A 26206-nucleotide genomic window follows, 5' to 3' on the forward strand; every position below is an offset into this window, starting at 1 on the left:
CACCCCCCCCCCCCCCCCCCCCCGGCTGCTCTAACCTGTGCCCTTGAAGACAAAAAATGAAGTTGCTGTTCCCTAGAAAGCGTCAGAGGAGATCCTTTCAGTGCAGTCAGCCAGGAAGCTGTGCGACCAGCTGTGACAGCGGACTGAGCTCTCTAGGCTATGCAGACAGGTGGCGGGTGTGGGCCTGGGGGCTGCCTCCTAAATACCTTCCGCAGCGCTTAGCCGGGCCTGGCCTGCTGCCCAGAGCAGAGGCTTCCTGTGTGGGCTGAAGCCTGCAGAGAGGATGAATATGGGGGTACGTGAGGATCCTGGGCCTTTCTGTTCCATTACACTATAGCTCTTTCTCTGAAACGTTGGTATAAATTGAACAAAAATATCTCCCAGCTGATTTGTTTTATGATTTCATAAAGATTCTGATTGATTTGCAGTTGGTAGTAGATTCTAACACTTTTGCTGTTAATTTTTCTGGCTTACCTTTACTACCCAGTACCAACAGCATTTTCATTTAACATTCAGGTAGTTGCTGAGCTTTAACCGAACCTTTAAATATACCAGAAAAACTAAAACTGCAATTTAAGTTAATCCTTTCTAAACAATTGAGTGTTCTATTTAATAAGCATTAATATTCGTATCACGAATCACTAATTTTTCAAGGATTAGATGAAGCAGTAGTGGTGAAGCTCTAGACTAAATATCTGGAGATCTAGGTACTCATTTCAGCTCTGCCACTCACCTTTGCACTTTTAGGCAACTTATAACCTCTAGACCTCAGTTTCCTCCTCTGCAAGATTAGGGAGTAGTTGTATGGGTGGGGAAACTAGATGATCTTGAAGGGCCTTTCCAAGTCTAACATTCTTTGATTCTGTGAAATTGTTATAACTTAACACTTAATTATAATTGTATGATTAACACTAACACTATGTTGAATATTAGTATAATCTCAATTTTTTAAAAGACAGTTAAGGATCTTGCAGTGCCTAAGAGTCATCATTATGAACATCAGGTATCACTATATGAGGTATTACTTGTCAGGTAAACTAGATTTTTCTATATTGGGTTTCTTTGAAAAGAGAATTGCCTGTATTAACAATCAAAAACATTAAATACCTACTATGCTAGCTGCTGGAAATACAAAGACAAAAGTGTCACAGTCCATGCCCTCAGAAATCTTACATTTTAGCTTAAGGAGTCTATAAGTACCTATTTTAAGTGTAATCAAAGTAGATAAAAGGTATTGGGTTGGAGGAGGTGGGTGGGGATGGAGATAACAGCTGGGTGGAATCAGCAAAGTCTTTAGGTAGAAGGTAGCCCTTTAAGGGAAACTAAAAGGGTCTACAGGTTCTAAGAGAGGTAGGTAAGGAAAGATGGGTACGTATACCAGGCATGAAGAACAAGTCAGGTCAGCAAGTATTTATCCGGGAACTTGGGCTAAGAGCTAGAGATAAAAAGAAAGGCAAATAACCAGACCCTGGTCTCACGGAGTTCCCATTTTGATGGAGGGAGACAGCATGAAAACAAACAGTAAATGGGAGATAATCTCAGAAGGAAGGTGTTAGCATTAAAGGGGACAGGAAATAGAATGTGGTTTATGAGGATCAGTAAAAAGGCCAGTTTGTGCTATGGAATATAAGGAGGGAGTGATGATAATTAAGACTTGAAAAGGTAGGTTTGGGTCAGGCTGTGAAGGGCTTTAAATGCCAAAATGGAGTTCTTATTTGATCCTAGATATATAGGAAACCTGGAGTTTGAAAAGGAAAGTGATGTGATTGCACCTGAACTTTGGGAAAATCATTAACATTTATGTGGAGCTGTGATGAATGATAAACCCCAGAGGCAGAGGTTTTGTGAAATTAATAATCAATTTATTAATTAGGCTAGCTAATAATAAATTGATGGTTGGTGGTTTCTCTCCATAACCAGAGGCCCCCAATGGAGACATTGAATGCCTCAAATATTTTTCAAAAGGGAATGCCCCTGACAAGTGAAAATTAACTCTCAGGAGGTAGACTACCGTCTTTCCCCGATAATAAGACCTATCCCGAAAATAAGCCCTCCCCTTACTGTGTAAGATTCCTCTAAAATAAGCCCTCCCCCAAAAATAAGCCCTATTGAGATTGCTACTGTAGTGAAGGTGATCCCCTGCACTACACGCTACATTATGGTACCCTCTGTATGCACCGTCCCCCCCCCCTGAAACGCATGCATCCAATCAGAGCTGCAGCAGTGAGCAAGTCATCCTGTTCTTCCCCAGTGATTTGCTTGCTGGCGCCATTGAGAGCAGTGCCGGGGAGGAGAGCTGAGGCAGGACAACATAAGCCCTCCCCTGAAAATAAGCCCTCTGGTGTTTTTCTTTCCAAAAAAAAATAATAAGACAGTGTCTTATTATCGGGGAAACAGGTAGAAGAAGTCTTTAACTCTTCTTTCTGAGAATGTGGCTTAATTATGAGTTGTGGCCTCCTTCCACATTCTCAGCCGGGGGCATCCTTATACATCCAGACTACTCTGGTTTTTTCTTTGATGAACTGGGTCACTCTTATCTCTTATGGAGGGAGGCCAAGGACTGGGGGTCCTTTTCTTGGAGCAAAAACTCACCTCCACTGGATCCTTTTTACACTCTAAACAGAAATAAGGTCTAGTTGGGTGGGGTCCCACCCATGATTGAATTGAGAGTGTGCCTTGAGGGTTAGGACAGTCTCATCTATCAGCCAGGTCTTTCAGAAATTGATTTATTTTTAATAGGGGCTGGGCCTTAAATGAGGAAATAAAAAGGAAATCCTGGCTCCTGATCTAATAATTGGTTATTAATATAATAGCAAGATAATGATTTCTCTCAGAGCATTGATTTGAGTGGAGAACTAGAGTCCAAGAGACCAATTAGGCTATAGCAATAGTTAAGACATGATGAAAGACCTGAACAAGAATGGTAGCTTTTTTGTATGGCGAGAAGGAGATAGATGTAAGATGTGATGGAGAAATAGCAAGATTTGGCAAATGTTTGGCTCTATGGAATGAGTGAGAAGAGTTGAGGATGATACCAAAAGTTTGAAGCCTAAGTGACTGGCAGAATAGTTTTTCCTTTTGGGGAAATGGGGAAGTCTAGAAGAGGAGTGAGTTTGTGGGAAAAAAATGAGTTCTAGTTTGGACATGTTGAGTTTGAAATGCCTATAGAACATCCAGTTCCAAATTCCAATTTTTTTTTTTTATGTGGGACTATTTCTCAGGAGAGGGATTAGGGCTATATAACTATAGTTAGGAGTCACCTACATAGAGATGTTAATAAAAATCAATGGGCATCGATGAGGTCCCTGAATATAGAGAGAACAAAAGGGGGATCTAGACAGAGTTTTTATATTTACTTCCATTAGAGGACTTTAATATGGACGATGATCAAAGGAGAAATAGACATGTAAGAGGAGAACCTCAAGGGTGCCCCATCACAGAATCCTAGAGAAGGAAAAACTGTCTAGAGGAGAGGAGTCAGCAGCACCAGAATTTGCAGAGAGCTCAAGAGGGATGAAGATTAAGAAAAGTCTATCAGATTTGACAAATAGGAATTCTTTGAGTGAACAATTTCAGTTAAGTAATAAAGGCCTAAAACCAGATTGCAAAAGGTTGAGAAGTAAGAGGAAAGGAAATGGAGGCATTGATTTTAGACAGAGTTTTCTAGGAGTTTGGTTGATAAAGGGAGAAGAGATAGAGAATAATAACTAGAAGGGATGGGAGAGTCCAGGGAAGGTTTTTTAAAAATAGGAGCTTCAGGAGAACTGGCCAACAAAGAGAAAATGAAGATTGAGACTAGAGGGAGTGATTGTGAGGGCACTTATCAGACAGGAGGGGATGGTGAGAATGGCCACCTTCTGGTCAGAGACAAATGAAGAAGGAGATAATGGGAGATGAGATTCAAGGGGTTGTGAAATGCAGATACAGGGAGAAGAGAGAGCTCATAGAGACTGGCCTCAGTAAAGATTGAATTTGAGATCCTGAGCAGCATGAGAAGAGTTTAGGGACAGTCACTATGGTCGGTGGGACACAAAATCAGTTGGAGAGGAGTTGTCTTCCTGCACCTAGGGTTTGGTGGAGATAAGATACATTTGTAGTGGATCCAGTAAGTTTGATGGCCTGACCCTCTCTAGCTCCACTCAGTACTATTTAGTAGGAGTAGATTACAGTTGAAAAGATGTTTGATTTTTCAGCTTTGTTTCTAGAGCTCTGGACTGCAGCAAGTAAGGCAGGCAGCATTCTCAGTTCTCCCTTTTTTTTCCTGCCTCCCATGCAGCTGCATGCCGTTGGCTTTAGCCGTCCTCTTCCAGCAGACTTGCAGAGTTCTTGGCCGAAGAGAAGTACCCCATTTGCTCCAAGAGCCATTACGTTGCCAGTTAAGTAGCCCATCCTCCACTGTGTCAGGAGCTGGTCACTTTCATGGGTCCCGGCTTCTTGTGAAGAGGAAGTCTTCTCTCTGGTTCAAGGGGGGCATCCCCGGACCATGTACTGCCCGCTTTGCCTTCCTGCCAGTGTCACATGTGGGGTTCTGCACCAGCGCTTCTGAGATGGCTGAACAACGATTCTGTGTGGACTATGCTAAGCGCAGCACAGCTGGCTGCAAGAAATGCAAGGAGAAGATAGTGAAAGGCGTGTGCCGAATAGGCAAAGTGGTGCCCAACCCCTTCTCAGAATCTGGAGGCGACATGAAGGAGTGGTACCACATCAAGTGCATGTTTGAAAAACTGGAACGGGCCCGGGCTACCACCAAGAAGATTGAGGACCTCACAGAACTCGAGGGCTGGGAAGAACTGCAGGACACAGAAAAGGATCAGATCAGTGAGCATATTTCAGGTGAGGCTGGGAAGGCCCTATGGGCCTTCTGGTGGCACAGGGCAGGCCAGTTCTAGTCACCAGGGAAAGTGGCTGCTGTGACAGTTTACAGTAGAATGGCCATCAAATCGTCCTGTGTGCCTTCCAGGATAGGTGATACCCCTCCTCTTCCACATAAGGATATCCATCAAGAATGTCACTGACAGCTCTTAGCCATTCCATGTGATTTAGTTTGGTGTGTTCAGCCACCAGGAATTCTCAATTTCTTTCTGCTCTTTTAACTTACTGTTTATAAGAGAGGCAGTAAAGCATAGTGGATAGAAAGTTGACCTTGGAGTCCTGGAGACCTGGGATAAAGTTGTGTCTGACCAGTACTCACTGTGCCACTGGATAAGTTACTTGACTTCTTAGTGCCTCGGGCAATTCTCAGCTTATAAGAGACCTTTAGAGTTGCTGATTTGCCCTGGTGAAGAGATTGACTTCACCTAAAGCTCACCCAACTCAGTAGGATTCTACTATCTGATCTTCATGTTATAGCCCTCTGTCTGCCAGCAGTCTGCCCACTTATAAAGTGATGTTCTTCTATGTCAGAGATTCCTAAGGGGCCACTCTTGATTTGCCTGCAGTCTTAAAATCTGTGCTGGAGTGAGGAATGCTGGAGACCTAGTTGTTGATGAGGGAGCATCAGTAGAGCTGCCAACTGAATTTCTATCTCCTTAGGGAATTCCTGAAAGATGGGAAGCAGCTGTGTGTGGTGCTGGCAGTTGACTTGGAATTTGAATAAATAAAATTTAAATGTCAATTTAAATTAAATGGGCCTATTGGTTATCGCCCCCAGTATATATCAGTCTTTTTTTTTTGTCCCTTCCCCACATGGCTTTCCTTTTTGTGCCCTGTAGCACTTTCCTCGAAGGCAGCAAGCACACCAAAAAAGAAAGCCACGGTCCAGGCCAAGCTGACACCCACTGGCCAGGTGATTTCTCCACACAAAGGAGCCTCCTCAGTCACTAATACCAATCCCCGGAAATTTTCTGGTTTCACAGGTAAGATAATGGCCTTGGGGTTTCAGACTGAGTATTTTCTTCTTATTCGATGGAGTTTGGGCTTTGGAAGACAGATGTGCTCAGTGCTCCATAATATAGCTTGGCCCCTCTCCAGCAGAGGTGAACTACTGTTGATCTCCACCCTTGCAGACAGCAGGAAGTTTTTGGCACTTCAGCTGTAGCATGGAATGAGAACCTAATGATATTCTTTCTGTCAGTCCTTTTGCCTGTGAATTTGTAACTTACTGAAAAGTTCAGACTTCAGCAAGTTGTTAAATTCCTTTACTGTGGCTTGCCATATAACTTCAAAATTATTTGTTGTACTGACACCTGAAGGTTGACTGCACTACACCAAGAGTGTTCTTTGTTCCTACTTCTACTTTTTCTTGCCTAATGGCCCTTTTAATTTTTTGTTGTTTTTAAAATTACTTTCTCTTTATTATTATTTATTTTTAATATTCATTTTTTTAAATTCTGAGTTCCAAATTTTCTTTCTCCTTTAAGCCCCCTCTCCCTTAAAGAAGGCAAGCTATTAATATATTAATTATACTTGTAAAATCATGCAAAACATATTTCCATATTAGCTGAGGGGCAATAAAAATAAAGTAAGTGAAAAAAGTATGCCTCAGTCTACATTGAGTTTATCAGTTCTTTCTCTGGACGAGGATAGCATTTTTCATCAAGGGTCCCTTTGGAATTGTTGCTGATCATTGTCTTGAGTAGTCAGGTCTTCCACAGTTTTATCATCCTTACGACATTACTGTTACCATGTACAGTGTTTTCCAAGTTTTGCTCACTTCACTTTGTATCAGTTCAAATAAGTCTTCCCAGGTTTTTCTGAAATCGTTTCCCTCATCATTTTTTATAGTACAATAGTATTCCCTCACAATCATGCCACAACTTCTTCAGCCATTCTTTGCCACCATGAAAAGAGCTGCTATAAATATTTTTGTACATATGGGTCCTTTTCCTTATTCTTTGATCTCTTGAAGATTCAGACCTTAGTGGTGGTATTGCTGGGTCAGAGGGTGTGCATAGTTTTATAGCCCTTTGGGCATTGTTCCACATTGTTTTCCAGACTGGTTGGGCCAGTTCACAACTCTACCAGTAGCATATTAGTGTCTCTTATTTTTCCACATCCCTTCCAGCATTTGTCACTTTCCTTTTCTGTCATTAGCCAATCTGATAGTTGTGAGGTGGTACTTCAGAGTTGTTCTAATTTGCATTTCTCTATTAAGTGATTTAGAGCATTTTTTAATATGACTGTTGATAGTTTTGCTTTCTTCAGCTGAAAACTGCATGTTCATATCCTTTAACCAATTATCAACTGAGGAATGACTCTTACTTTTATAAATCTGGCTTAGTTCACTATATATTTGAAAAATAAGGCCTTATCAGAGAAATTTGCTCTAAATTTTTCCCCAGTTTCCTACTTTCCTTCTAATTTTGCCTGCATTGGTTTTGCTTGTGCAAAACCTTTTTAATTTCATGTAATTAAAATTATCCATTTTACTTCTCATCATCCCCTTTATCTCTTCTTTGGTTATAAATTCTTCCATTATCCATAGACCTAATAAGTGAGTTCCCATGATCCCCTGATATTACCGTTTATATCTAAATAACATAGCGATTTTTATCTTATCTTGGTATGTTGTGTGAGATGTTGGTCTATGCCTGTCTATCCCAGATTGCTTTTCAATTTTCCCAGCAATTTCTGTCTAATAGTGAGTTCTTACTCCAAAAGCTGGGATCTTTGGGTTTATCAAATACTAGATTACTGTGGTCATTCACAGTAATATAGGATGTACCTAATCTATCTCACTGATCAAATACCATATTGTTTTGAGCATTACTGCTTTGTAATATCATTTGAAATCTGCTACTCCTAGGTCATCTGATGGCTTTTTGTAAGAACTTGAATATTTGAGGAGTCAAAGAAGAGTTGAAGGATGATGTTTGTTGACAAGACAAAATATTATAAATTTCTCTTCTACCCTTTTCTCACCTACATTGTAAACAGCATGTAATTAGAGAAGTTTGTGTTAAAGTATGTTACAGGGACTAGGGAAAGTCTATGTGGTATAGTGAAAATAGTCCAAAATTAGAGTCAGAAGACCTAAATCCAAACAGCTCTGCTCTTTACTAGCTGTGTGAGTTTATATAATCCATTAGGCCTCTCTGGGCCTCCTTATCTATAAAGGAAGAGGACCAGCCTAGATGATTTCTAAAATCCCTTCTAGCTTTAAATTCTGTGACTTTATTTCTTCCTTATGATGAGATCAGTAAAGTACAATTACAACTTCAAGAAACAATCTTAGACAAAAGCAAGCTTTGTAATGGGATTTTTAACTCTGCTTCAGTGAAGGGTGAGCCATGATAGAATTTCAGAGAAAGGGTGGTGCCGATGAAGACCAGTCATGCCAGGAAATAGGATGAGAGAAATTTAGTGTTTATATTTAGGCGGTCCTATTTACCCTGATATGTGACTGAGCATTGGCCTTAAAGTTTGTTCCTCAAATTCCCCTGCCCCCTTGAGGCATGCTCTTTAAAACATTGCCTTGTGGATTGCAGATAAAGATGGATTAAGAATTTGTAAAAAAAAAAAAAAATTAGACAAGAGGACAGCTTGCATCAGCAGCAGATTTGCTAATGATATTGCTACCAGCACACGAAATTAAATTTGCTTTGCAAATGGAAGTGAGCAGGGGAAAAGGAAAACACTTAATAATTTGGTTTGGAAATTCTTCAAGAATCTGGCAGAAAATTATGTTTATTGATCATCCTTTATCCATTATGAAAGAATAGCAAGTTGGGGAGGGAGGGAAATTGGGGAAGTTGCAGTTATTTTTCAGATCAGTGCCACTCTTCTGTTTTGGGTTCCCATAGCATAAAGTTGGGGCTTTGTTCTTCTGTAAGAGATTGTAGGGTGTGTACCAGCCATCCCATTTGAGTTTCTTGGCTCTCTAAGGGTCAGGTCATTGTGTCTCTCTGTCTTTAAAGTAAATGAAGCACTTTGCATGCTCTCATTAGTTATTTACCCTAAATCATTTCCTGACTTAACTATTTTTATTAGTTGGCACCACTTTTCACCCAGCAGTTTCTCATCTTTTCAGTCTTAATGCTCTCTTCACTTTTAACCTGTCCCCCTCCTCCCATTTCCATTCAATTATTAAGTCTTTAGTCTACCTCCTCCACCCTTGCCACTTCCCACCTATCACAGTGGTCCCCTAATGGTCTCCAAACTGCCATGGCTTTTCCTTTTCTGATCTTTTCTCCACATAACTGTCAAATTACCATTCTGATTATGGCTAGAAACTCCTTGAGGGCAAAGATTGTCTCCCTTTTGGGCTTGTACCCCCAGTGCTTAGGTGCCCAACACCTAATAAGCACTTAATAAATGCTTGCTTTTTGATTGATTGAACTTTGACTCATCCTTCCCCCACAACCAGTCACATTCTGTTCTCTCCAGTTCTTCCATGCCTTCCATCCATCTGCATTGCTACTCCCCTAGAATATTCTCTCTTCTCTCCACCATATAATGGCAGTTGCCTTGACAGTACTTGTATAGTACAGTACTTTAAAGGACAAGCCTTTAATCAGTCTACAAATATTTATTAAATGCCTCCTAATGTGCCCTTAGGCACTGTGGATACAGATACAAAGCTTGCAGTTCCAATGGGGACATCGTAAGGACATAGATAGGTATGTCTAGCATAGATATAGATAAGTATACTTAGTATAAACACAAGGAATAGAAAGCAGTTGAATATGAGGTAGTTTGGGGGAGGCATTAGCTGTTGGTGGGACAAAAGGCTTCATGGAAAAGATGGTGCTTTGTCTTGAAGGAAGAGAGAGATTCTGGGAAGCATTGACCTCCCTGGGGAGTTTTCCCAGCTCTATTCTCTCCCCATTCCAAGCCATCCTTCATTCCGCTGCTGACTAGACTATTCATGGCTCATTCATGCTATTCCATTGCTCAAAAATCTTCTTCATCTCCCTCTTACCTACCAACAAAAGGCCCTTGTATTCAAAGCTCCATATAATTTGAGGCTGCCCTACCTCTAACATCTGTAGGAATAGGAATCCTGCCACTTGTTGCCCTTTCCCTTTCTTTCACACTGCCCTTGTTTTATTGACATTACCTTTAACTAGAATACTATGTTTCTTCTATCTTCTCTCCTTTGCCCATTCCCTGTTCCCTTCTGCTTATTGAAATTTTACTTTTTAAAAGACCTCTCCAGTGCTACTGTCTGCATTCTTTGAAGCCTCGCCAAATCCTTCCCCAGCCAGGAATAATGTATCCCTGGACCTTAGGTTTCTCATACACTTTTTTTTGCTTTTGCTTTTTGGGGGCAGGCAGGGCAATTGGGGTTAAGTGACTTGCCCAAGGTCACACAGCTAGTAAGTGTGTTAAGTGTCTGAGGCCAGATTTGAACTCAGGTCCTTCTGACTCCAGGGCTGGTGCTCTATTCACTGCACCACTTAGCCGCCTCTCTCATACACTTTTGTTTTAAACCTCTCTTAGTGCCCTCAGGTCTGATTTTGTAGTCTGAGTTGTCTATGTTTTATATCCCATAGTAGGTGATCAGCTTCATGAGGGAAAGGATGATATATTTAATTTTTTAGATCTCTCAGTACCTGGCACATAGAAGGAATTTCATGAATGTTTTTGGGCACTCTGGGTCAGCCTTGGTGAGGGGAAGGCAGTCATCTTTTCTTCTTGCTTCCCTTTCTTGACATTTCCCCAACAGCTAAGCCAAGCACCTCTGAGGGAGCCCTCTCACGGCCCACACCCAAGCCCACCCTGTCAGCTGGACGGTGCGACCCAAAGCACAAGGACTGCTTGTTGCGAGAGTTTCGGAAACTGTGTGCCATGGTGGCCGACAAGCCCAGCTACAACGTGAAGACCCAGATCATCCATGACTTCCTGCAGAAAGGATCAGGCGGCGGTATGAGACCTGGCCCACTTTAGCTCAGCTCCCCTGCCTTCTGTTTTCAGAGTTCACTGGGCATCTCTCCTCTGTCCTTGCAAGCTGGAAAATCCTCACCCATTGTGGTGGTGGCTGAAGAAACCCAAAGGACTGAAATGTGACCTGCTCAAAAGCCCAAAGCATATGACTCTGTCTGTCCTAGAATCTTCTGTCTTCCTAGATCTATGCTTTAATCCTTGGGGTCTCCCTTTTTTCTTTTTTGAAGTAAGTTCCATTTCTCATGAGGAATTCCATTTTTCCTGTCTCCAGATGGTTTCCATGGCGATGTGTACCTGACAGTGAAGCTCCTCCTGCCAGGTGTCATTAAAAGCGTTTACAATCTGAACGACAAACAGATTGTGAAGCTTTTCAGTCGGATTTTTAACTGCAGTCAGGACGACATGATCCGGGATTTAGAGCAGGTCAGTCTGTAGGGAGAGGGGCAGATAGCCAGTCACTGTGTGTTAATTTGGGGGCAGAGTGATTTGTTCTGGAGAGGCTTTTTACCTGGAGAACCTGGGGTGATGCCTGCAGGTCTCTGCCACTTCTTGGCCTTGTCAGTGAATTATGGTGGTGGTATTTTGGTTTCTGGAGACAGGGAGACGTGTCGGAGACAGTGCGTGTGTTCTTCGAGCAGAGCCGATCCTTTCCCCCGGCAGCCAAGAGCCTTCTCACTTTACAAGAAGTAGATGAGTTCCTTCTCCGGTTGTCCAAACTCACAAAAGAAGACGACCAGCAAAACGTGCTGCAGAGCATTGCCTCTAGGTGAGCGGCCAGCCCCAGTGTGGGGGCCTGCCAGCCAGAGGACTCACCGAGACTGGGGAGCTGCTTCTCATAAGGAAATTCCACCTTTTGAACCTTGGCATTGCACAGAGCGAAAAATAAGTTTTCCTCCTTCTTTCCCTTAGGTGTACTGCCAACGACCTGAAGTGTATCATCAGACTCATCAAGCATGACCTCAAGATGAATTCTGGTGCCAAGCACGTGTAAGGATCAGGTTCTCTGCCTGGTGGGCACCATGAAGGCAGCAGCATGGAATGGGCTTGGGCCACCATGCTCTGCCCTTGGACAAGTCACCTTTACCTAGGGCTCTCTCCTCTGGTACATTCTGGCATGAACTACAGGCCTTCTCTGTAGTGGTATGGACCCTATTACCAGATGGAATGATCCATAGTTGCCCAAGGTGGTCTTGTTACTCCAGGATGCCAGCTCTCATTTCTGGAAGTAACTGCTTTGGGAATCTTTTGTCTCCCCTTCTTTGGGCAGGTTGGATGCCCTGGACCCTAATGCCTATGAAGCTTTCAAGGCCTCAAGGAATCTTCAAGATGTGGTGGAGCGTGTCCTGGCAAACCAGCAAGAGTCCGAGAAGGCACCCGGCATGAAGCGGACACTCAGCGTCCAGGCAGCTCTCATGACCCCTGTGCAGCCCATGCTGGTAAGGAAAGTTCTCTTCCCCAGCATTTCTGATCTCCTGCCTCTGTCCCCTTGTTTTGTCTCCAAGACACTTAGAGCAGTTTAAAGGTCCGTGACCTTACATCTGTGGAGACTAGAGGAGACGGGAATGACTTTCCCATTTGACAGTTGAGGGACACTGAAAAGGTGTCTGGGCCAGAAGGCTTGGGGTTTGCTACTTGGTCTACACTGATTATATATGTGACCATGGACAAATCCCTTGTCTCTCTTGGGCTTCCTGTTCCTCCTATGTGAAATGAAGACTTGGACTGAATATTGGGTGAGGTCCTTTCCAAGCCTTATTCTCTGTGGTGTCAAGAACAGGGATGGACTGAGGTCATTTCTAGCACCAGGGCTCCTGCTTTGCCTGGGGTTCTCATGGATCAGAAACAGACCTGGGCTCCCAACACCAGACTATCTAAAGTTCCCTTTTCTTTCAGGGAGTTAGACATGAGGGATCTTGGTTCCACAGAGGTTATTTGCAGCATCTGCTCATTTCATAGGAAATAAGATTTATCTTTCTGGTCTCGTGCTTTTCCCATTGCATTAATTCACTACCAGGAAGTCTTGCAGACTTAGCAGAACCCCAAGCACAAGCCATAAAAGGCTTCCAAGCACTGCATTTGCCAGTGATTGCTGTCTGATTTTCCTGAATAGCTAAAGAGGTTTCCCTGACCTTGTTAGAAGTTTAGGATTAGTTTGTTTTTCCCTTTTCTGCATTGGACTTCTCCGTGGCCCAGGTCCTTATGTTTGGGGCAAAGAATATGTACTTAAGTAAGATGGAGAGAAAAAGGAATGCTGAACCTGGGAAGCCAGCAGGCTTTTTATGTGGTTGTCTTATCAGCCAGCTCTGACTCCCCCAGCCCACTGCCCCCAGCTTTAACATGGAAATTGTGCTCCCTACCTCCCAGAAATGTGGGAGACTGAGTTGGCATGTGGCATATAGAATCTGGATCATGGTGCTAGTGTCCAAGATGTCCTCAGTTCTGATATAGTGACATCTGTGGTTTCCGTTAAAGGAATTTCATGTATTCTAGAGGCTTTGCAATCTCAAGGACCTATTCAGCTTTCTGCCAGTTGGATAACCAAGTGGTGGGTCAGTAGGACACAAATGTAATCACAGATATGTTCACATAACTAGAAGCCTGTTTTGGGAGAAAGGAGAAAGTTACCTCAGATGGGAACTGGTCTGACCCCCTTGTTTCAGAAATGAGGACAGCTCAAAGTCATCCAGAGGAGCCAGCTCCTTGGAGTCCCAACCCATTTCCTGTGTACTACACTGTGGGCTTACAAAGAGGGAGACTTGTTATCTGGTGGCAGTCTGGAGAGCAGAGCCAGTCACCAGGGTGCATGTGTCACTTTTTTAGATATTCTGATATATTAAAAATTATTAAATGACATTCACTGTGACTTTAAATATACTTTGGCTTGTAGTTCCTTGAAAACTGGCCATTTATGTAAAAAGTAGACAGTGACTACTGCAGGGTAAAGCAATGTCTGAGTTAATAAAGTCAAGCTCCAGTGCATCCTTGTGGCCTAAAGGTGGCCCTGAGTTTGTGGAGGTCCTGCCAAGCTGGTGGGATGGGCTCTGTCACCTGAAGGACCAGCCTCCCACGCCGTGGCCCTTACCTCACTCCATGCCGTGGCCCTTACCACGCTCAGTGGATTAGCCACCTGGGACTGAGATGTTTTTCTTTTGGCCACAGCAAATATGCTGAGATATAGAGGGGCTTGTCATCTTTATTGGTGACTATAAGTAGCCACGTGGAGAGGAATCATGGCTTTTGAAATATTAGATTAATCAGGACAACTCTTTCCTTGACTGTATCAGGTGCTAAGAGTTTGCTGTCGAACTCCTCCACCTTCAGCCTTCCGGGCTGTTCTTACCCCAAACCCAGGGAACCCACGAGCCAGATAGAGCCAAGACCTGTGTGAAAGCCTCTGGGGCCCTTCTCTGGTCCAGTCTCTTCCTGACTGTGTCTCCTACTTCCTTCTCCCCAGGCCGAGGCCTGCAAATCCATTGACTACGCAATGAAAAAGTGTCCCAATGGGATGTTCTCGGAGATCAAGTATGACGGGGAGCGGGTGCAGGTGCACAAGAAGGGGGATCAGTTCAGCTACTTCAGCCGAAGCCTCAAGCCTGTCCTGCCTCACAAAGTAAGTGCCCCTTCCACTATCAGAAGCCCTTTCACTCAGCCCATACAGGAGGGCAGCCAGAACTGAGGGCAACGGCCTTGTCACCAACTGGTCACATGCATAGTAAAATCTCAGCACCAGAGAACCAGGGGCCCTTCCTGTCAGGCATTATTAATTTAGATAAGATTGTTTGATGTGACCCAAACGACACAAATACAGAACTCTCTCTCCAGTGAGCCTGGTGTGAAATGTGTACCTCACATGACCTAGAATAGAGAAGGAGGAATCCAGTATCTCCAGATGAAGGCACTTTTCTTAGATCTTCCCCCTCAGAGCATTTAGTCATCCCTCAGCTGTCTGATGCCATCATTTCTTCATGTAATGAAGGGGTGTTCACATGCTTGCTGGTGGTTTCATAGTGTCAGCACAGGGGGTTCCCTATGGAGCACATAGGTTCTTTCTGGGTATGACAGTCCTAGGGACTGACTAGGAGGACCTTGGCCAGGGTGGGCCAGCCCTGCTGGGCTCCTCCATCTGGGGGGGTTCTTGATGTCCATGCACTGCTTCAGCAAGGAGGTAGAAGCCCAGGAAGGCTCCATGCAGGGCCACCTGTCATGGGTATAACTCTGCTTGTGGAGGGGCTTCCTTCAGTCCTCTTCCTTGTCCCACCTGGCCACATTCAGCCCCATCCTTAACTTAGACACCTCCTTTCACTCTTACATAATCTGTTTTTCTTCCCTGATCACATGCATGATTTTATGTGTACATGGGCCCAAAGCCTTTGGAGTATCTTCCCTCTCTCTTTGGCTCTCTCTTTCCCTGGGTGCTCAGTGATGCTTATTATGACTTTCATCTGGAGACTAAACATAGACCACCAGCTCAAGAATTGGACATGACAATACTGAATGCACATAAATGTCTAAAATCAGGTATTTTCAAATGTCTGATTCAATAAACCTTGGCTTCCATTTGCTAATTTTTTCTTCTCCTTCATGTAAATTTCTCCTTCCCATAAACCCTCTGTTTCTGAGGGAGGCTGCCTGTGGCCAGTTCATCCTGTCCCTGCAACCCTGAGCTAAGCTCCCTTTCTGCCTGCAGGTGGCCCATTTTAAGGACTACATCCCCCAGGCATTCCCAGGGGGCCAGAGCATGATCCTAGATGCTGAGGTCCTTCTGATTGACACCAAAACAAGCAAACCTTTGCCCTTTGGGACTCTAGGTGTGCATAAGGTACAGTGTGGGTGAGATCTCAGGTTGTGTGTGTGTGCAAATGTTTGCACTTGCACAGTGTATTCTATTGGCTTAAATTTGGGGGTGAAGTGTTCTTGTTTTGAGTGGGTGGGGTTGCATTTTTGCTGACAAAATGACTCTGAAGTGATCTCTCAGTTCATAAATAGTGATCTCTTTTAACTTTTCTCTGGAAAAAGGAAGCAGATTGGGGCGGCCAGGTAGCACAGTGAGTAAGAGCACCGGCTCCAGTGTTGAGAAGACCTGGAGATCGAATCCTGGGCTCAGACACTTAGCACCCACCCAGAAACACCTGGCCATGTAACCTTGAGCAAGTTACTTAACCCCAATTGCTTAGGGGCGGCCAGGTGGCTCAGCGAGTAAGAGCACTGGCTCCAGTGTTGGGATGACCTGGATCAAATCTGGGCTCAGATACTCAACACCACACCCAGAAATAACTGGCCGTGTAACCTTGAGCAAGTTACTTAACCCCGATTGCTTTAAAAAAAAAAAAAAAGGAAGCAGATGTTGGGAGTAGAGAATAATTTTTTCAGCATCAGCCCAGTGAGACATGTGTGACTGGGATTAGTTGACCTTTGGCAGTGGCTTTCCAAAGCATAAACTGGCCTTTCCAGGGGCTTCCCTGTGGGTACCTCGTAACAAACAGCTCCTGGCTCACAGATATTGGTCACTCATGTTTTCTATAATAGGCTGGCTGGAGAGCCTGTCAGACTCATGTCATGTTGAATTCCCTTTTCAGAAAGCTGCTTTCCAGGATGCCAATGTGTGCTTATTTGTGTTTGATTGCATCTACTTCAATGACATCAGCCTGATGGACAGGTGGGCCTGATTGACAGGAATTCTGAAACCCAGGGGTCCAGCTGTAGTTCTGAAGCCAGTGGGGAGGGAGTGGACTTTTAGAACCCATAGCCCCTGGCAGGACCCTGGAGCCCAAGCAGAGACATGCATGCATGCATGCTCCATGACCAAGCTCACAGAGCTTAAAGGAGAGACAGATTTCCCCTCCTGGGTGTTTGGTGAAACTTGTCTCTCAAAAGCCAAGCCCAGCTCAGATTGTTTTCAGCTTGATTTCTCTGCTGCAGAGAAGTGAGCTCAGGATAATGCAGGCTTTTGGTAATCACATCATCTTGATGCGTGAGGTGGGCACTTTATCAGAATAGTCACATTAAGGATTCATGCGGAGCTGACCACAGACATGATGCTCTCGATTTAGGAATTCATGGGACACGTCACGTACATGTAAAGTAGTCTTAGGAGAGGCAACAAGATGTAGTGGCTTTGGAAAACCACGTTCAAGTCCTGGTTCTCAAACTCCTTCATCTATAAAATGAGATTATGGTAACACTTATACTGCCTAAGTCGTGGTTTCAGGTGGTATCTAAAGATGCTTAGGATACAGAGGTCAGACTGGCCCTCCTTAAGCACTGGGATCAGCCCATACTCCCTTCTCCTGCAGTTTGCCATATCCTTGGACCCAGAACATCCTAGGAAAACCACAAATATAGAATAATGGAGAGAGACTATGGCCTTTAGGCTTACCAAATGACTCCTTCAGCTCATAGGCATTTAGGCATAATGCCTTTTGCTTCATTCAGTCCCCTGTTGTACCTATGGAGCCGTTTGATCTCTGTCCTAGGGGTGAAGAGGTAATTTCAGAATCATTTTCAAGTTTATGACAGAGGGGATGTGTGTGTGTGTGTGTGTGTGTGTTTAAAGCTTTATTGGGAAAGAGGAAGGAAAAAGGCCAGTCCTCCTGTGGCTCTTAGGGACAAAAATGACATATAATGTCATTCTGTCTCTCAGAAGTTTGGAGCTCTGCTTCCACGAGTATCCTTGGCTAGAATTAACCTTTGCAATATATGATCAAACCATCTGCCGAATGGGGCCTGCCTTTTTAATAAGCAGCTGTGCTAACATGTCATCTTGAATCTCTTCCATTGGGTCCTCCCCAGAGCACTCTGCAGGTTGATATCTGTATTCTGAAAGCTGACCTGACCCTCCTTCTCTTCTGCCTCCTCTAGGCCATTGTATGAACGGCGGAAGTTTCTCCATGACAACATGGTTGAAATCCCCAACCGGATCCTCTTCTCTGAAATGAAGCAGGTCACAGTGAGTACAACCTTGCACAGGATGGAGTTGGCACTGAGGTAGATTTGACCTGATGGCATGGCAGCTCTTTCTGAATGACCTGTGAGGTGGTTATTATTTTATCCTGTTCTGTTTTGGTTTCTTATCCATTGGTTTGTATTTTCTCCTTTAAGAAGGGAGATGGCTCAAAGGCATGAACTGTGACCTCCAGACTCCCTATAGGCATCTGGTTAGTTTGGATGACAGAAAAATAGGAGAGCTGGGGGGTGGGGGGCAGAACGGGGACTTTTTAGTCTAGTGTTCTCAAGTCAGAGAAGCAGAAACCCCTCACCATCCTCTGCCTGCAAACTGATGCAATATAAGTCTTCCTTTTCTGTCCTCCAGAAAGCATCAGACTTGGCTGATATGATCAACCGCGTCATCCGGGAAGGGCTAGAAGGCTTGGTGCTAAAAGATGTGAAGGTGAGGTGCTGCTTTCTGCCAGAGAGATTCCTGGTTCCTTCATGTGCCTGAAAGCCCCGGCCCCATCCCTCCTGCCTGGGGGTGGCATGTGAAAACAAGCCCCTAGGAACTGTCTCTTAAGCTTTCCGAGTCTCTATTTCCTGTCTGTCAAATGGAATGTCTGTCAGCACATTTTGTTGATTGTAAAGCACTACAGAAATGAGCTGGAATCGTAGGTAGCAGAGCCAGTGGGGCAGCTTTTATATATGTGATACTGGCCCATCATGACGCCCAGTAGATCTTCTTCAACGGATCTTCCTCAGGGCACCTATGAGCCAGGGAAGCGGCACTGGCTGAAAGTGAAGAAGGACTACCTGAACGAGGGGGCCATGGCAGACACCGCAGATCTAGTGGTCCTTGGGGCCTTCTATGGGCAAGGAAACAAAGGTTAGTCTGAGCATAACCAGAAAGTTGCAGGTGTCGAGGGCCTTTTGGAGAGGGGACTTGGCTGGAATGAGGGCTATTTCCTGGCCTGCAGCCCACTGTACCCGAGCATTTGATGCTTCTGCCTGGGCCACATCCCAGTCTTCTTATAAAGAGAACTACCCCTTGCATGGATAGCTCTGAGTGCTGCAGCCTCATTAGAAGGAAGAAACAGTTAGGAGAGTTCCTTGCATCTGCTTGGTAATCCTTCCCTGAGAGGGATTGCCCTTGCACTTTTCAAAGTCAGCACCCTGTCCTACTGGAATAGAACCTCATTTCTTAAGTTGGAAGGGAAATCTGGGCCTTGGGAAGAGAGGGGGGAGTTGCATCGAAGGACTCAGAGTAAACTGAAATGCCTGATTGGATGTCCTTGGTTAAAAGACTTTCTCTTGATCTCTCAGATAGCCCTATCCTCTCTGCTCCTTCCTTTTCTCTCCACATAGGTGGCATGATGTCCATCTTCCTGATGGGTTGCTATGACCCCAGCAGCCAGAAGTGGTGCACGGTCACCAAGTGTTCCGGGGGCCATGATGATGCCACCCTTGCTCGCTTGCAGAATGAGCTAGACATGGTGAAGATCAGCAAGGTAAGGGGGGGAACATGGGCTGGAACAATATTAGACCAGGCCCACTCTGGTGGGAAGCTGTTGTTTGACCAGTAGGAGAGGCTCCATCTGCCCTAGGCCAGTTCAGATGTTAGCTTCTGCTTCCTATCAATGCTCTCTAAGAGAGTGACTTACCAAATTGGGAGAGGTCCAAGCAGTAGGTCAGAGAAGGGGAGGGGAGGTGTGAATCTCACCTTGTGAGTTTAACACCTTGAACTGAAGTCTGAGCTTTTTCACCTTCTTTGTTGACCTTGGCCCATATATAAGTCAGGTCCCCTTCCTCTACTACCCCACTTGAATTTATCCCGAGTAAAATGTTAAACCACAATGAGGATGAGCTCCTGGTAACTGGCATCTTTCATCTTGACTTCCAAGGATCCCAGTAAGATTCCTAGCTGGCTGAAGATCAACAAGAACTACTACCCTGATTTCATTGTCCCAGACCCAAAGGTACCACCCCTCCCACTGCCTCCTTTCCCCCTTCAGAGTGGCCCACGTTGGAAGCCGATTCCTTCCCTACTAACTCCCTTCCTCTTTGCAGAAAGCTCCTGTTTGGGAGATCACAGGGGCAGAATTCTCCAAGGCTGAAGCCCACACAGCCGATGGCATCTCTATCCGTTTCCCCCGCTGTACCCGAATTCGTGATGATAAAGATTGGAAGTCCGCCACCAGCCTCCCACAACTTAAGGTACTTGGGGTACCTGATGCCCCCTGCTCTGTTGGGTGGTCCCATAGGACAACCCTCCCTTTTTTTACTACATGAAGTTTAAGAAACTTGTAAGAGAATTCCAGAGCTGTAAGGGACCTGAGGGAACTAGAACAATGGCCCAGATATGTGAAGAGGATTGGTGCCCAGAGCCACCCTGGGAGCGCTGGCCAAAGGGAACACGGAGTTCTACCAGCACAGGCAGCCTAACAATCTGAGCTTTCTAAACCCGAATTGGGTCATTGCTGACCAGGCTGTGGTACAGGGAAGAGGTTCTTTGGGTTAGATTAGCTGTGAGCTTCTCTGATCCCAAGACAGCCTGGTGCAACCACCTTGCTTTGTGGATGAGGTGGTTGAGGCACAGATTGGAAAAGCAGAGGAGGGAAGGAAGCCCAACTCTCCTGGCTGCTAGTTCACTGCTCTTTCCCCCCCACACCATGTTATTTCCTCTCTCCTAGTCACCCCGGTATCTGCATTCCACTCCTATGGACAGGACATTGTTGCTTGGAGTGACTTAGGCCCTTTCTAAGTTGGGGGAAAAGCTTGGGTCCTCTCCATTTAGAGAGGCGCACCGTCACAAGGAGGTATGAAGAAGCCTGGCTCCCACACAGTGCTCCCGTGGCCATGATGGGGGGTTGTCCTCTCTCCTCAGGAGCTGTACCAGCTTTCCAAGGAAAAGGCTGACTTCACTGTGATGGCTGCAGATGAGGGGAGTTCTGTGACTAGTGGCAGCAGTGGAGAGAATGAGGGCAGCTCAGGCCCTTCCACTCCTCGAAGAGCCTCCAAGGCATCCTCCAGTAAGGCCCCTGCCCAAGCCAAAAAGGCAGAAAGAAAGCAGAACGGCCCCCCTATTAAAGTAGGTAAGGTGGCTGCTGAGGGGAAGGGGGAGGATGCTGAAGCCTTGCCTAAGGGCTACGCACTAATAATTATGATAACACCTAGCATTTATATAGCAAAAGCACTTTACAGATGCCTCATTTTCTCCTCACAACAACCCTCAGAAGTAGGGGATATTGTTCCCGTTTTACAGAGGAGGAAACAGGCTGACTGAGGTTAAATGACTTGCCCAGTGGCACAGCTAGAAACGAGGCTGGATCTGAATGAACTTGGTCTTCCTGACTCCAGGCCCAATGCTGTCCCCTGGGTTGTGAATCTGCCAAGAGAAGGCCCAGGCCTTTCTCTTGGGGAGCTCAGAGGTCAGTATAGGTACTAAATGACAGCAGGGCAGCATTTCATCATCCTTATTTATGTTCCTAGCAGCTTCCCAGGAAGTCTGGGACTTGAGTAAGTATAGGATGAATGCCTGATCCTGGGAGACACTCCCTGTCCCTTCCTCAGCGCACATTTGCATGAAAGATTTGTTAACTGACAGCTGAGAGCCAGAGTGCCTGTGCCCATGGAGAGGGGAGTGTCAGGCTCCCTGCCTTCTTCTGATTGGGGGTTGGGAGGCCTTTTCTGCCCTGTTAGATCCTAGGTTCTTAATCTTAAGCTAGGCTCTGTGAAACTTTTAAAAAATACTGTGATAACTGTATTTTGGTATTATTGGTTTCCATTGTAATCTGCTGTATTTTGTTTTATGCACTGTTTTTCCATGGACTCTGAGAAAGTCTGTAGACTTCACGGGCCCACCCAGGGGGCCTAGTGCACAAAGGGGAAGAACCCCTACATGAGAACTCTGGGACTCCTCCCAGCCTCACCCAGCCTGTTTGTGCTGCTCAAGCCTGAATTCCCTCTGTCCCTTACAGGCAACAAATCAACTGTGAGGCCTTCCCTTGAGAAAGTGGAACCAAAGAAGGGGGAGAAAAGGAAGGCACCTGAGGAAGACACAAGCTACAAGAAGGTGATGACTGGGGCAGGGGATGGGGTAGGGGAGCGCTGCCCCGCTGGGAAGGGAGGAGTAAGGCCTACAGGATCCATGGTGAGGGAGCCACAGTCTTTCTGCTTTGCCTTCCTGGATCATACACCCCTAGGCATTCCATTCCAAGCCCTGCACATGCATAATTGGAAGGAAGAGAAAAACCATGCAGGTCCCCAAAGGCCAGGCCTCTTGGCCTGGGCAGGGTGTGCAGTGGGACAGGGCCATCCCAAAACTCAGCACCCTCTCATTGCCTTGCAGAGGAGACTGATTGGAGAGCAGAAAGGATGAAGTGTGCACGCAGGCAGGAGGTAGAACAGCCAGGCCATAGCGGAGAGGCTCAGCAGCCATAAAACAGTTGTGATTGACATTAAAGGGCTGAAGTGCAGCTGGGTAGAGACCTGTGAGTCTGTGCGTGAGGTCTTGAGGTTGGAGGCTAAGAGAGGCCTGAGTGGGAGCCGCCGCCCCCCCCCCCAAAGCTGTGACCCTGGAACTCCATCCTCCCCTCCCCAGCCCAGTAGCCTGGCTTTCTAGGGAGCACCCCAAGGCCTAGGGAAGGCTGGAGGAGCTGTCTGGGGCTGCCTGACAAATGCAGTGCAACAGTCAGCCCAGGGAAGGTGAGGGGAGTCCAGGCAGAGCTGTACTCTCACTACCCTGCCTTTTCATTTTCTGGGCTGCAGCCAAGTACCACCCTTCTCTCCCCCTTCTGGACTGTTGCATCTTGGAGGAGTGGGGGGGGGGAGGGGGAGGGGGAGTGGCGCTATTGTCTCCTTCTCTTCTAAAGCTGCCATTTGTAGTGGTCCTTTAGGGCATGAGAGTATTTCCAGGAAAGACTTAAGCTACTTCCCTTAACAGTGGAGGAGCCTCTCCTTCCACTTCTGACCATATAGGAGAGTGGCTCCCTCTCCCAGAGAGGGCTGTGCATCAGCCTCCTGCTACCCCAGCTTCAGGCCTGTCTCTTGGGGGACGCTGACTAGCAAGGACCTTTTCCACACATCCTCATTAATGCCTTTTCTTTTACCGCCTTGGACTGTTGTACTTGCAGACGCTACTGGACATCTTCACGGGTGTGCGGCTTTATCTGCCACCCTCCACACAGGATTTCAGCCAGCTCCGCCGCTACTTCGTGGCATTTAATGGGGATCTGGTCCAAGAGTTTGACACAGCCTCAGCTACACATGTGGTGGGCAGTGGGGACAAGAACCCTGAGGCACAACAGGTTTCCCCTGAATGGATCTGGGCATGTATCCGAAAAAGGAGATTGGTGGCACCGTGCTAGGGCCGGTGTGTCCAGCTCTTCCCCTACCAAGTCCATCCCTGTGGAGCCCTGGGGATGGGACGGCCGCCCTGAGGACTAAAGGGCTATGATGGTAATTCCTATGCTGCTCAAGCCTGTCTTCCAAAGCCCACTGTGGACCCCATCCCACCTGCTTTAGAGCCAAAACAAGGGGGTCAGCAGACAATGGGTGGGTGAGAGGGAGGAAGGAGTGAAATCCACTTCTTGACTGTCTGCAAAGACCTTTCAGATCTGGGTGCTGGTTTTGTCTTCTTGTTTTTGTCTGAAAAGCCTGGGTATTTTTATAAATATAATCTTGAGAGTGGCTTCCCCCTTCTGCCTGGTTCCTGTCCTGGTGCTCTCGGACAGGCAGAAGAGAGAAAGTTAGAGGAGCCAAGGCAGGGAACTCTGCTCAGAGTGAGGGGGGATGGTTTCTGCCTTTTCTCATCATTTCTCACTAAATATTTTTAAACGGTATTTTAAAGACTGACCTGCAGAATACTTTTTTAAAAAAGGAAAAATGCAGATGTATGTAGCCTGGCCCACTCTTTGTCAGGTGATGTAATTTTAAAAGATTAGCAGAATAAACTCCTATGAAAGATCTCTGTTGTGTTCTGTTGGGGAGGCCTGTGGCCTGATTTATCTCTCTGGCACTGTGTTTGTCCCCTCTTATGGTAGAACCACCCCAGAGCCTCTCCCAGCTCATTCCCAAAGTGTTTCAGACACTATCAGTGTGACCCCAGGCAAGTCACTTAACCTGTCTGCCTCAGTTTCCTTCACTGTAAAAATGGGGGTGATAATAACATCAACCTCCCAGGTAATAAGATGATAAATTACAGGACAGCTGTTTATCCCAAGGAATTTCTTGATCTGTTGGAGTTTTCTTATGCCAGTGAATCCATAGTACTGAAAGATGCAGGGTCCTTGGGAAAGCCCAAAAAACAAACAGTAAACAAGCCATACAGGGGCAGCCCCTCTCTGGTGCTGCCTCCACTTCTTTCTAAAGGTCCCTGTTACAAATGCTTTGCGGTGCTTGTCTTCTCTCCTCCGACTGTCTCAGAATGGGAGGCAGGGGCCTGGCATCCTCTGTCTGTGAACCTTTCCCTAGCAGACCATCTCAGCAAGTGCTCAGGAGAGGCTGGCCACTCCATACTATTGCATCAACAATCTAACACTGAGACCCCCATGGCAAGCAGTTTTCTTGCCCATCTCCCTCTTCTTCCCCTCTCTAAGGAGAAAGCCAGACCTAGCATCTTTTTCTTCTAAAGACTGACATGTATATTTGTTTCTGGCTCAAGCCAGACTTTCCCATGAAGCTGGACCAGTCTTTTCATTCTGTGTCCCAGAATGCCATAGGATCAGTTGAGCTGGAACACAATTTAAGGGTCATCTAAGCCCAATCCCCTCATTTTACAAAGGTCTGTCCCAAGAGGTTGTGATCTGCCCATGGTAATAGAAGTTACAAATGGCAAGAGTTTGGAGTTAGCCCTCTTCCTCTACACCAGCCTGAAGCAGGAGATCTTCCAAAGGCAAGAAGTAGCTGCATCTGTGTGCTGAGAAAGTTGTCCTGGTTGCCATATGCCTGCCCTCTGCTTTCACATTTTCCTCCCAGGAAAAATGGGTCTTTCAGCCACAATGTCCAAGCAGTTCCCTCTTAGGATTCCTTCTTGTATCATTCTCCATGTGAGAACTTCTGGGTTGTTTCACAAAGGACAGCAGTCCAGCTCTCAGAAGCACTATCTGCCTTGTAGAAGAAGCCATTTTCTTTGTGATGCTTTCCTTTTCTGCCTTCCATTCCTCCCCGGTCCCACAGTATCTAGCTCATAATAGATCCCTTCTGCTTTAGGAACTATGGTAGGTGACAAAAGTTCAGCAGGTGAATCCAGATAAGTCTAGTCCCCTTTAGCCTTCTCTGTAAATTAACATTTTGGAGTAACAGGCCCCACGTATAGAAGAAGAAGCATGAACAGAAAACAGCTGCTCTCAAAACCCAGCATTCTAAAGTTGGAGTTCTAGCTCTAACCCACAACTGTTTGTTAGTGCTGTGATTTACTGAGCTAACTCCTTTAGAAAAGGGAAATAATGCTTGTAGGACTGCAAGAAGGAACATGCCTTGAAAACCTCTTGACGCTACATGTGAGCCATCAGCATCTGCTGGGCTGTAATTTACAAAAAGGGCAGGGCAGCAGCTCAGTGGGATCATAGTGGATAGAGCACCAGCCTAGAAGTAGGAAGATTCCTCTTCCTGAGTTCAAATCTGGCCTCAGGCACTTACTAGCTGTATGACTCTGAGTAAGTCATTTAATTTAACCCTGTTTATCTCAAGTTACCACATCTGTCAAATGAGCTAGAGAAGACAATGGTAAACCACTTAAGTATGTGGTTAAGTATGGGGGGGGGGGTAGTGGAGCCTTAATCCCATTTTAGAAGAAGATCATCAGGAAGATTTCATTAGAATTAACCTTTTTGGTGTCTTAGACCCTTCTAGCCATCAGTCTGGTGAAACCTACAGAGCCCTTCTCAGAATAATGTTTTTAATTGAATGAAATAAAATACAGAGGATTACAAAGGAAAGCAATTATACAGAAGTAAGGATGTGATTTTCTGGGGCAGCTAAGTGGCACAGTGAGTAAAGCGCTGGCCCTGAAGTCAGGAGGACCTGAGTTCAGTTCCAGTCTGAGACACTTAACACCCACACACAAAAAAACTAGCCGTGTAACCTTGGGCAAGTTACTTAACCCCGATTGCCCTCCAAAAGGCAAAAAAAAAGGATGTGATTTTCTTCCTGCCCAAGTCCCAGACCCCTCAGAGGTTCTTTAACCCAAAGTTGACCCCTGTTTTAGGCCATTTGAAGTGAACAGCAAACCACATGCACTTAACTTCTAATTTGTAAACATTCACTGGAAGCAGAAAAACCGAAGACTGAAGGGTAAGGAACCACTGACCACTTCAGACTACAAAGTTTGATGTATAGAGTACAGAATTCAGAGCCTTACACACAAAGCTTAATGTTGGTTGAATTGAACTTCTGACTAACCCAACTGTTAGGTTCTCATGCATACAATGTCACACCAGATAGCAAGGCAGGCCTC

The 26206-nt window shown here is 45.7% G+C and overlaps 1 protein-coding gene and 1 long non-coding RNA gene across 3 annotated transcripts in view; one reads left to right on the forward strand and one right to left on the reverse strand.

The window, feature by feature from the left end:
• The window catches only part of LOC138162600 (uncharacterized), a 3599-nt gene extending 974 nt beyond the window's left edge, over positions 1 to 2625 (reverse strand). The window contains exon 1 of the long non-coding RNA XR_011168666.1: positions 36 to 2625. This is a non-coding gene — a long non-coding RNA (uncharacterized lncRNA). The remainder of the gene's footprint in view (positions 1 to 35) is intronic.
• The window catches only part of LIG3 (DNA ligase 3), a 24707-nt gene extending 991 nt beyond the window's left edge, over positions 1 to 23716 (forward strand). The window contains exons 2-20 of one of the 2 annotated variants that reach the window (XR_011168665.1): positions 4277 to 4833; positions 5712 to 5855; positions 10607 to 10804; positions 11096 to 11247; positions 11424 to 11590; positions 11734 to 11811; positions 12092 to 12260; positions 14279 to 14434; positions 15512 to 15643; positions 16401 to 16480; positions 17683 to 17770; positions 18134 to 18211; positions 18514 to 18637; positions 19117 to 19259; positions 19653 to 19727; positions 19819 to 19965; positions 20636 to 20839; positions 21729 to 21823; positions 22884 to 23021. Coding sequence is in view for 1 of the 2 variants with exons in the window: in XM_069089930.1 (XP_068946031.1) it covers positions 4281 to 4833; positions 5712 to 5855; positions 10607 to 10804; positions 11096 to 11247; positions 11424 to 11590; positions 11734 to 11811; positions 12092 to 12260; positions 14279 to 14434; positions 15512 to 15643; positions 16401 to 16480; positions 17683 to 17770; positions 18134 to 18211; positions 18514 to 18637; positions 19117 to 19259; positions 19653 to 19727; positions 19819 to 19965; positions 20636 to 20843; positions 21729 to 21823; positions 22884 to 23117 (3021 nt within the window). In the remaining variant the exon portion in view is untranslated. Of the gene's footprint in view, positions 1 to 4276; positions 4834 to 5711; positions 5856 to 10606; positions 10805 to 11095; positions 11248 to 11423; positions 11591 to 11733; positions 11812 to 12091; positions 12261 to 14278; positions 14435 to 15511; positions 15644 to 16400; positions 16481 to 17682; positions 17771 to 18133; positions 18212 to 18513; positions 18638 to 19116; positions 19260 to 19652; positions 19728 to 19818; positions 19966 to 20635; positions 20844 to 21728; positions 21824 to 22883 lie in introns of both variants that reach the window. The other variant, XM_069089930.1, reaches the window with a different exon arrangement.
• The last annotated feature ends 2490 nt before the right edge of the window (positions 23717 to 26206 follow it).

Source organism: Petaurus breviceps, unplaced genomic scaffold, assembly GCF_028583685.1.
Source record: "Petaurus breviceps papuanus isolate PSGF00001 unplaced genomic scaffold, PetGlider_PUasm1.0 186, whole genome shotgun sequence".
Taxonomy (NCBI): Eukaryota; Metazoa; Chordata; class Mammalia; order Diprotodontia; family Petauridae; genus Petaurus; species Petaurus breviceps.